The 11,413-nt window shown below is 42.1% G+C and overlaps 2 protein-coding genes across 3 annotated transcripts in view; both read right to left on the bottom strand.

Moving 5' to 3' along the window:
• LOC118333208 (coiled-coil domain-containing protein 142-like) overlaps positions 1–3,646 on the bottom strand; it is a gene marked incomplete at its 3' end in the record, with an annotated part of 7,992 nt that extends 4,346 nt beyond the window's left edge. Inside the window, 5 exon segments of one of the 2 annotated variants that reach the window (XM_035668754.1) lie at positions 436–613; positions 1,049–1,163; positions 2,671–2,826; positions 2,940–3,106; positions 3,457–3,646. In XM_035668754.1, coding sequence (XP_035524647.1) covers positions 436–613; positions 1,049–1,163; positions 2,671–2,826; positions 2,940–3,106; positions 3,457–3,577 — 737 coding nt within the window. 2 annotated transcript variants of the gene reach the window in all.
• A 3,705-nt stretch (positions 3,647–7,351) lies between these two features.
• LOC118333907 lies at positions 7,352–10,767 on the bottom strand (the record flags this gene model as incomplete). The annotated part of the gene is made up of 3 exons (XM_035669726.1): positions 7,352–8,662; positions 10,005–10,217; positions 10,514–10,767. Coding segments are annotated over 3 exons (1,778 nt in total), but the record flags the coding sequence as incomplete, so codon positions are not given.
• Between the last annotated feature and the right edge of the window lie 646 nt (positions 10,768–11,413).

Below are 11,413 nucleotides of genomic sequence, written 5' to 3'. Positions count from 1 at the left end.
TTAACACACTTGACGAGACACAACACTATGCTCTACATTTTTAACTGCTATATGCTGCCACTTTGCCTCCTGTTGATGGATACTGTTGATGACACCAAGAGAGGCACTGGCATTAAAAAGCACTTACATTTACAACAATTACATTTATTTTTTTATCTTTTATTATTTTTTGGGTGTTTTGCCTTTATTCAAGAGTCAGTATAGAGATAGACCGGAAACATAGGCAGATAGAAGGGTATGACATAAAACAAAGAATCTCCACCAGCTGGGAATCGAACCCTGCATGTTGCAGTTTTGTGGTAAGCACATTAACTAGTAGGGTACAGGGCCATCCCGTTCAGTACACTCCTTAATCTTGGTTTTAAACTGCACCATGGATTTGGTGGATAACACTGTAGTAGAAATTAATGTATGATGCTTTGACCAAAAACATACCTGAATTTGATCTTCTGTTTCAGGATGTGTTCCATCCATGCCTCCATGAAAGCTGTCATTGTTATGCTCAGTGCTTGGACACGGGCATCATCAGACAATGGTGCCACACCCTCTAAAACCTGACCAATCACAGTCTGAGCTGCCAGAGATGCATACTCACTGGGAGAGCTGGGAATACCTGTGCACCAACAGAGAAACACAATTATCAATGCACGGTAAAATGTACCAAAGGTTGGGTGAGCATTCCTATTGAAGTATTCACGTTTAAGGACCAGTGTGTAGGATTTAGTGGCATCTAGCGCTAAAGTTCAGCTAAACTGAATAACGCTCACCTTCCATTTGCGTAGGAGAAACTACAGTGGCTGTGAAACTCACAAAAAACGCAGAAAGAATTTGTGTCAAACAAAACAAGACAGGGTCTCTGTATTGTTTAGTTATAGCTTGAGCTTAGAGTAGTTATTATTATTATAGTCATTCGTATACATTCCCTTATTAGGGAACTTCAATTAACAAAAATAACAGTGAAAAAGAGGCCCCCTAGAATCCCCTCAAGGACCCCAGGTTACAAACTACTGTCACAGACTGCCCATTAAAAACAGTCAGACTTCAGTACCTGTCCTGAGGCTGGGTCTCCAGTGTACAGCAGAAGGCATGGTCTGTTCAAAGATCTCTCCTGACATCCTCTTGCAGTCACTGGAGAAGGTCTTCAGCATCAGAGAAGAGAAGGTCTGATAGATAATGACACAGAGCAGTGACATTAGGAATAGTGGGATCATAGATAGCCTTGATGTCATTTTTGCCATGTATTTTCTGTATCTTTATCATTACGGATCATGTGTAAAGTTAGGCTACTACTGATGTATGTATGTTATTAACTGATTATTAAATAGCTAGCTATGAATGTTTCTTTGCAAGTAGCATAAAAAAGCTACATCAGGCAAAATAAAACCTCCACCTTGATGGGGGACAAGCTGAGCTCACTATATAAAGGGTCCTGGGAGTCCAATAAGATGGCTTGAGCTTTTTGTGTGGCTTTGACTTAATAATACAAGTGGCAAATGTAAAAATGGACTCAATAAAAGTATAGAACACTTTCAACAGCCTTTAAAAATAAAAGCAGTGTTGTCAGTGGTAAGTTGATCATCTAGAATTGTTTCAAGTATTTGTACTGCTGGACTGCAGTCACAGGCTCCCCTTTAATAATGGTTAGGAGCAAGAGAAGTGGGTCTCCTGTGAAAGCCAATGAAAATCACTTTGGTCTTAGACAACTTCAATATAAAGGGAACTATGATCTGAATTTCATTATCCAAAAATGTGTTGTAAATGTCAATAAAATAACCCTGAATCCTTTAACAAATAATATTAATCAAAGTTAAAATCTGACAGCAGCCTATGTGCAAGGACATGGGGCGGAAAACAACTGACCTATCCTAAGTCCCGCCCCCCTCTGGAACCTCGTCAACTGTCTCCTTTCCTATGTTATGGAATAAGCTTGTCTATGTTGAAAAGACAACCACATCTAAAAGAAGGTTAAAAGATAAAAGTGACATATAGGTAACGTCTGTAATTCAACATAATTTAGGTATTTATTTTACTTTGTCTATTTGAGTGTAGATTTCTTCTAACATTAACATGTTCACTTGCTGCATAATATATCCCACTCACTGAAAGGTGCCATGATAACCAGATAATCAGTGTTATTCACTTCACCTGTCAGTGCTCATAAAATTATGGCTGATCTGTTAGTTAAAACTGTTGAAAAATCTTTTTACAAAATTTTTTACAATCCATTTCTTTAAAGGCCTTTTTCTCAAGAAGAGCTTTTTCTCACACTCTAGATCAGCAGTCTCCACTTCAGGGTTAGGGTTATCACTTACATACACCAAACTATCCATTTTTTTCCCCCCATTTATATTCTGAAGGTTTGAAATGAAATGTAATGTCTGAAAATGGCGCATTTTTAAGTTGATAACGGCTATTTGCATGTCTACAGAAAAACAATTGTCTCAATGTAAGTAATTAACTGGGGAAGTCTGTCAAATATAATGCTGCTGAATGTATGAACATTCATTTTTGACCTTGCACAGGTCAACATCGTTTTTTGTTGCTTTCCATTTGGAGTGGGTCATCATCTCTGCCTCTGATCAGCTATGTGTAAACTGTCAAAACACAAAACTGAAGAGGAATCAGCTTTCTAATTTCTTTATGAAATGTAGAATCAATTAGACAGGTTACCTGCAGCTCAGATACAGCCTTGTCAAGTGCTTCCAGTTGCTGCCTCAGCAGAAGCTGGTTGTGGTTATGAAGAGTGGAATGATGGTCACTGTGTGAGTTCATCATCAGAGATTTAGTTTGATGCACCATCATCTGTAATGACTCTCTCAGCACCTGCTGAGACAAAGAAAGTACACACTGCAAATAGTTCTGGGAAGGATGTGAAAAAGTTGGTTTCCAGCTTTGTACTATAACTACAGTGGTTTATATAAAAGAGTACTAATACCTACTTTGAGGTCTCCCTGTGTAATAAGCAGGAACTTGTTGAGGCTCCATGAGGAGAGGAACTGGTAAGCCTTCGACATAACCCAGACTGTAGATAGTTGTACTGTGGTTAATGCCAAGCCAACAGTCTGTCTCTGAAGAGTGAGCCTGGACGGGAAGACACTACAAGAACCTAGGGGAACAAGACAGAGAGAGAGAAACAGCAGTGCGTTGAAATGATGTATAATGTCTACAAGATGAAAAGAACAGCAGCTTTATCGACGGCAACCAGCATACCAACAGACACCTTTTTACCATTGGGGAGGACACCACCAAAACACACTTATGGTCATCATATAACAGGTAAAGTGTGAGAACAGTGGAGATACTGTGCAACACAATGTAGAACACAATGTAGAATACAATTACACCCATTCTAATTGCTCTGTATATGCTCCCTGTTAGCTCTATCTTCCTTTAACTAATATGGGGGGACATATACAAAACTTCTGCACCCTCAAATATATTGTGTATGCCTTTTACCTGAGGCCCCACTCTCTGAGTGATGGCAGCACAGAGATGACAGGAGAGGAGGGGACAGCAGCAGGAAGTGCTCCATGGTCACTGACATCATCACACCTCCAATTTGCTCAGATGACGGCATTACAGAGTTGCTGCCTTGATTTATGTCTCTTAGACACTTATCTTTCAGAGCTGTACCTAAACTTCTACAAAGCACTGAAGAAAGACAGGCACAGGGAGAGAAAGTCAGACAGGCGTGTGAGAGACAGCATGACAAAATAATGCAACAGACAGTTAGTTTATCCATACACCCATATGTTTATGTTTATTATACAACACACTTTAATGAAAATGATGATCTGACGCTTGTGATTTAATTCTGCATATTCCCTGATAACCAATTATCCGACATAACATCAAAAACAAAAAGGCAAAACACACACTTAGCCTAAAATAGGCTGACATTAAAATATATAAAGCCAGTCCATGGCTGCGTTTCATTAGTAGTTCCACTTCCCCTCGTTCACTTACCCTCAGCCCTTGGTATGACGTAACAGCATACGTCGCACGGGCCTATGGAGCGCGGAGGTGGAAATGGCGGGGAAGAGCCAGGGGATTTATACAGCACTTTTATTAATGCCCTTGTCAGTAGTTCACAATGACCGTCGGCGTTATAGCGGCAATGACGTACTGCATGCATGTGGGTAGTTCCCTCGGATCCATCTTGTTCCCTCACTCCCTCAGGACCACACGAGGAGGACAATCATCACACAGTTCACTCAGTTTTAGACTGAGACCTTACTTGAGGGGGAGGAGGGAGAAGGAGGAGTTCCCCACGAAGGGCAGTGGGCCGAGGGCAAGTGAACGAGGGGCATGTTGCAGAACATGTCTGGCCCTAGTCCCCTTCACCCATGTATGGTTTTGATTACAGGTAGTGGAGAACAAGATGTGAGCGGGTCGAGTTACCCAGCAATGCACACACGATCTACCGATACATGAGATTTAAATACTAGATACATTGTCTCACAGCTCCAGATCTTTCAACTCTGTCAGTCTGCATCAACTATTAATGTTATCATGCCATCTATAGCAAAGCTCTCATAGTTTCTTCTGCCTGCAGATTCCCCGGCTGAGTCCTGCCTACTGACCATAACTACCTCCTGTCTCATATCTGTATTTGAACACCTTTTGTTAGCTCGAGAACAACAATAACTTACGCATGGATACACCCCTTACTGCACTACCAGACCATACGATTACCACACTGGCTCTACTCAGCTTGTGGGACGGAGTCTGCCATTCCCTCAACGCAAAACAATTCCCCAACCTCAACCCTAAGAGATTAAAAAAATACAGAGAATTTCGCCTATTAGTTTACTGTCTCCCCTGTATCTGCAACTTTCCCCTAAACCAGCCTTAACAGTCCAAATGATGGTAGTCCTCTGCCAACTGAGATTAGCTCCTGTTCTACAACAAGAACGATTTCACAAAGAGTGGTTTGTTTGTGTTCAGTGTGTAATATGTGTACTCAACCATACAGTCCCACTGAACATGTGCCTGTAATGGCTAAAAAAGATACAGAACTGAAGTCTATCCAGCATGGTTCTCCACTCCTTGGAAGCAGATTACAACAAAACCCAGTAGATTCATAGTATGTCGGCTCCTGAAATACAATTGATCTTTAAACGCTGGAAAATCATCATGCAGTAACTCCCAACAATTCGCAAACTTGCAATCACAAGAAATGAATACAAACTCCCTACCAATACCCCTGTATATTTGCTTGGGTAACAACATGCAAAATGGTGACGTATTTTTATAATAACTAATCCTAGGGAAAATAAATGTTAATGAATTAAAGATTCTCTATTATGTGGCAGTAAACACCCAAAAATACTTACAATGGCACCTAAACATACTTACATTACATTGGTGTAAACAAATGTATTTTTTATTGCATCACAGATAAGCATCTATTTACCCTGTTCTTTAGTTTGAAATCTTTTTTTTTTTTGGGGGGGGGGGGGGGGGGGTAGAGATACCGCTGAGGCAACCTGAAGCCTTCCAGCCATGATGATAATAATGTAATATGGTCCATACCCCCTATTACTTAATACTACATTGGGGTCTTAAGTGTAAGCCTTTGGTAACATCATCTTCGATATAAATTATGTCGCCCATGGGTGTTACCCCCAAAATCTTGACTTCATTATACTTACAGTCTAATTCTTGTGAAAAACAAGGTACAATCAGAAGCCTCCGAGAATAAGTGCTAGCAAGGATTGAGAAAGCAGAGACTGGGTGAGTAACTACTTAAATAAACCTTTTACTATCAGTCGATATCAGATAAAATTTACAAAACAATTAGCAGCCACACACTACACACACCACACTGTACATGTGTAAGAGTAATCAATAATTCAAACAATCAGTTAATGAAAGCAGATAACACCAATATGTAATGGCTGGTTGTAAGACATGTAAACACTGTTAACTGCAGGCTCAAAATATCATTACCCATCGATTTTGACGGCTTGACTCATCCCTGTGTAGGATTTGGATACCTCCCTGTGACTGTCTTCCGGAGGTTGAATGGCCTTCCCTGCCAGTGTTTCCGTGCTTGTGGGCACATGCCCCAGCCTGCAGTCGCAGGGCTTTGCTGGAAAGAGTCCCACAGCAGTTGCACGCATACCTGTCCAAACGAGATCATCAAACACGCCAGCGACTGCCGCAAGAGGTCACGCACTGTACAGAGTGAGGCCAACGAAGACGGGTTTGGGTTCCACTGTCTCCTTCTCTGGTGGGCCACCAAGTCTCCAAAAATTTCTCCCCTAGGACTTCACTCCGCTCTGAAACTTGAGCTGAAGGCACAAACAGGGGGCAGGACCTGCAAACTGTCCATTGGTGGTCACCTAAAGAGTAGTTCTGACTCAGAGGAAGTTAGCTGTTAGTGAAATATAGGTAAAAAGCCGCCCATGAACGATTATTTATTTGAATTCAATTCAATTCAATTCAATTTCCAGTTTCTATGTTTTATTTGCCCAATTCATAATCAAAAGTTATCTCATAACAATTTTCCAAATAGAGTAGGTCTTAGACCGTAACCCCTTTTGGGAAGCCCCCCTTCCTGCCTTGTTACTGTTTCCGAAGTTGCCTTCGTGTGAAACAACCTCTATGTATGTACCTAACGTATCTAATACTCTATCTATTAAATCTCTAATTACTGGCACAGCAACACCATGTGGAACGTGCCTTGAAAAGCACAAACTCACATGCTTGAGTTGATCCAAATTTTCTGACATGGTACTTTCCGGAATTGATTTTAGAGTCCTGGCAAATCGCACTACTGGGACAATTGACTTGACGCAAAGTACCAATATGCGTAAATGCGGTAAAATGGTAAATGGACCTGTACTTGTAACGCCTTTCTAAGTCTTCCGACCCCACTCCAAAGCGCTTATTTTTAACCTACGTGCACATCCACCCTTTCACACACAATTCACCTCAGTGAAAGTCCAATCGAACAGAAACTAATAATTCATACACATCACCCACACCAATGCTTGGCATCGGAAAGCAATTGGGGGTTCAGTAATCTTGCTCAAGGATTACTTCCGACACGTGGCAGGATGAGCCCCGGGGATCGAACCAACAACCTTTCGATTAGGGACAACCCGCTTCTTCCTCTGAGCCACAGCCGCCCCCAAGTAGTTGTGCAAAGAATTAAAAAAATACTTTACTACGTGAAGTGGATGTAATTGTGGAGTGGAGTTACAAATGTGTCTAATTCTGTCGTCAGAAAAGGTGGTTTCAGACAATCTGATAAGCATTTGATCAAAGCATTATGAGACCTTGGATGTCTAGCAACAGTGAATAAACAATCAACACAACAGACAGTGGCTGGTTAATCTTTACATTACCTGACAGTGGCTTCTGGCCTGGTTATCATTTCTAGTTCAGCCCATTCCTGCTGAGTTCCGTCCATAGGTTGGTTCTTGTTCAGTTCTGTACTAAGTCTATTCAGTACCACTGAATCAGCTGTATTTATGCTTGGAGCAGTTAAAGTCATTGGGTCAGTCTTTACACTTGGTAATAGCACATTAGTTATTGTATTTGGGGGCAGGTGCGCAGTTGGTGTAGGTGTATGTGATGCCAATGGAGCAAGCAGGTCAGTGGAGGAAACCAGCAGCTGAAAAAGTAGCTCTGCTGAGGAATGATCCTGTTGATAAACCCTTAACAGAGGCAGGGCTGAGAGACGGTGGAAGGTGGATGAAGGGGGTGAAGTGGTCTGCAAGGGTTTACAGTTTTCTAAACGGTTCTGTCTTTTTACATTTGGTTGTACTGAGACTAAAGCTTCTACACTGGTCTTGGCTATTCCAGTCTGGGATATGTATGTTTGGCACTGGCTCGTTTGGTCTTTGTTTGAGCCCTCTGTTCTATGTTGCTTGGCTAATACAGGATGGTGAATTTCCAAGATTGTGCTGTCCGGATGAGGATCAGGGATGTAAACAGGAGGAGTTTTATGGCAGGTTTGACAAAGTGATGGCTGCAAAGGGGGGTGATTATTCGTAGAAAACAGAGGAGAGGAGATAAGGTAAGCATGCTGCAGTTGTTGCCAGGTCCACTCAGATCTCAGTGCAGAGGTCCCACAGCTATCAGAACATGTGTAGGCCTTGTAGTTTGTGTGGTCTTGATAAATGTGACAGCTCTGGTCAGAAGCCCAGCTGTTCAGCTGCCTGGCTGCTGTCTCTGCATGATGAGCGGCTAAAATCATCATCAGTTCTTTGACTGAGAAGGCAGCAGGGTGATGCCTTTTGCTGTTTGGAAGACCAGAATCCAGTGTAGAATAATGTGCCTGTTGTAACACTGCAGTCCTCAGCTGGGTGGTGCTGTGCTGCTCTCTCTCCCACACTGCCTGGTTATACAGCTCTGCACCTGCTAAAATATCCTCCAGGACTTCTGTTGGTACAGAGTCTAATTCAGTCTGGGCTACAGCAGATAGAATGACATACACATAATGCTCCATCAAAACCAGTGCCTGCAGACCAAGTAAATCCAGATTATGTTTCATTTCCACCAGCATCCCTGTCTGCTGGACCAGAGCAGGTCTCAAATAGTGGTCAGACTGGACTTTGGAGAACAGACAAGACCAGTGGTTGAGATGGACCCGGAGCTCCTGGCTCAGAGAGCAAAGACCAAGCCTGAAGGAAGACCAGGTGGACGGGGTCTGAAAGGGAGAGGAGAATGCTTATGTTTGTGAATAAGCATCACTTCAAGTGTCTCTGTACAAGCACTTATAAGGTACCTGACTTTCAGCACAGATACAAACATTACTACTTTGAGAAATGCAAACTTGTTTTATAAAACTTTTTTCTCACTGGGAATAATGCTGCATTCACATGGAGACAGGCAGACAGACAGCAGATTCTGAACAGCGTGGGAAAACAATCCAACTGTCCAACGGAAAGGCAGGGCTTTAAATATTTTAACCCTGGATGGCAATTCCATCTAACGTTACAGTTACCGATATTCTCTGACGTCCTGTTCTCATCCACTACACAACTCTAAATCTATCTGGTCAAAAAGACTATAAGGCTGAGCATACATTTGATGTCAGCTTTCTCATAGCATCTAGGGGTGGTTATGTCAGTAGGTTGGTCAGTGCACCACCAGTCCGAAATAAAAATTCATAGGATATATCACTAACATCATCATAATCAGATTAATAACTCATGATATTAGCACTTCCCCTGTGATTGATACTATAATATCATAGAAAATATGTATAGTCTGGGTTAAGAATCTATTTTTAGGGACTGTATACATATCAGTCTGTTCAGTGGTTCAGGTGTCTGTCACTGCACAGAGTCCCCTGCTTTTCCCAGTGTGCCGCTTCAAATTTCAGGAGAGAGAATGTACGTAATTTGCTGTTGGAAAATGTGTATATATGCATGATGCCTTCACGCCACATCTGTGGAAGTTGAAGTAATGCTCACAACAGCTTGACATGACGTGTTTGGTGTTGCCCAGATGTGTCATTCATAACTGCAAATACCTCAACCTGTCCTTTTACCGTAGTCACAGCAACTACACAATAAAAAAAATCTCTCTAACATCTAGGGCTGCCCCCCTTATAGTCCACTAAACCAATAGTCATTGAGAAGAGTCTTAGTCGACCCACTTTTAATTTGTCAGATAGTCACAGAAAGAAAAAAAACAGTGTCAGGCTCAGTTCCAGAGCTTGTCACCGGGAGGAAAGTATCAGGGGACTTTAGTTCAACAACAAAAAAATATATAAATATATACTTTCAATGGTTGCAACACAGGCCTTTTCTCTTGTAACACAGTATCTACCCGGACTGGTATGGCTTAAATAACAGGGGCAGGTCTGTTTACACTACTAGCATAGGAGCTAGCATAGGATAATGAGCATGAGAACTGGAGCCCGGCAAGCACGCAACAGAAACAGACACATTTTGAGAGTAGCTGGTGAGCAAATGAACGCTGCAAGAAGCTGTAAAGTTGGTTACTTTTATACACTTTGAGAAACCCATGCAGTTTTGCATCACCTGGTGTGGTTTCTTCAAATAATCCTCCAGCAGGTGGCTCACTCTGGATACATATACTGCTGTTAGACGAGCCCTCCTGGTGTACTCGTGTATGAAGAGCAGCAGGGATCGGTGCTCCAGGAGCCTCCACAGAGCTCTGTAGTTCCCCTGCACAAAGGGGGAGGACGGTAGGAGGAGAACACCGCCTTCTGCTGTGAGGCCTCGAACACAGACCTGATGGGCGAGGAAGAGAGGATATTTTTTTCCAGTGATCAGGACAGCTCTGACACTGCATCTTCTCTCTGTTTTTTCAAAGTTTTGATTTATATAGAGTTCTTATTTGAAAAGCAATAAAATAACTAATCTTAATCATTAATATATTTGTCTTCTTTTTTATCTTCTCATTTTTAACAATTATTTATACAATTTGTCTCCTCTGTCTCCAACGAGCAGTTCTCTCCATATTGACTGCCACAGTTCTTGTTTCATTACACCTTAAATCCAGCTTCTCTGCAATTCCAGAAACTCACCTGGGCTGACCGCACCTGTGCCCCACCAACAAGCTGCCACTGGCGTGCAACAGTCAGAAGAGCTTGTTGGAGATGCAGGAGACGTGCAGAGGACCGGGACACCAGGTTATGAGCGACGACAAAATGTCCCTCTTCCTCTTCCTCATCTTGACTGCGGTCATGGAACAACCACTTCAGACTGGGATTTAAGGTGCTTCTGAGTAAAGTCTCAGCTCGCTGCAAGGAACGGGAGATGGACCTCTGTGACCAGGAACCTAGAGGGACACACATCCAATTAAACAAGAGTGAGTGAGTGAGTATCTGCAATGTCAATGCACATTTTCAACAGTTAAAAAAAAAAAAAAACCTGCAGGAAAAGGTTAAATGCTCCATATGTAAGATTCTGAAGTATTTACAATCAGATTTATTGCAAATTTGTGGAACGAGTTGGAACGTAACTTAAAAAAAATTAGACCTTCCCTTACTTTCTCTTGATTTATATGGGTTTCTATGTAGTAATGCGGGTCGGATTTTCAGTGCCTACAGTGTCAACAGTGAGCAATACTAGATAACATTAGCAAATAGATGGAGTCTGCTAATGTCAACAAGCGACTGATATCCACCACAACACAGAGTCCAACACAAAGTCAAAGCTAGGATTAAGGCAAAGCTTGTGAAATATATTGTGAGATCGGAGGGTTGTTTGGTTCGATCCTCTGCTCCCTCCCCCACCACGTGTCGTAAGTATTCTTGAGCAAGAATCACTGAACCCCAATTGGCTGTGCATCGGTGTGTAAAATGTGTTATAAATTGCACTTTTGCCCATCTACTTGCAGTGACACTTGGTGTGTGAATGCCGTGTAAAGCGCTTTGAAGTGTCGGAAAGACTAGAAAGGAAGCCTATATATAGTAGGTCCATTT

This window comes from Morone saxatilis, unplaced genomic scaffold (assembly GCF_004916995.1).
Source record: "Morone saxatilis isolate NCDOM2014 unplaced genomic scaffold, NCSU_SB_2.0 Contig22, whole genome shotgun sequence".
Lineage (NCBI taxonomy): Eukaryota > Metazoa > Chordata > Actinopteri > Moronidae > Morone > Morone saxatilis.
This window is presented reverse-complemented; position numbering and strand designations above follow the sequence as displayed.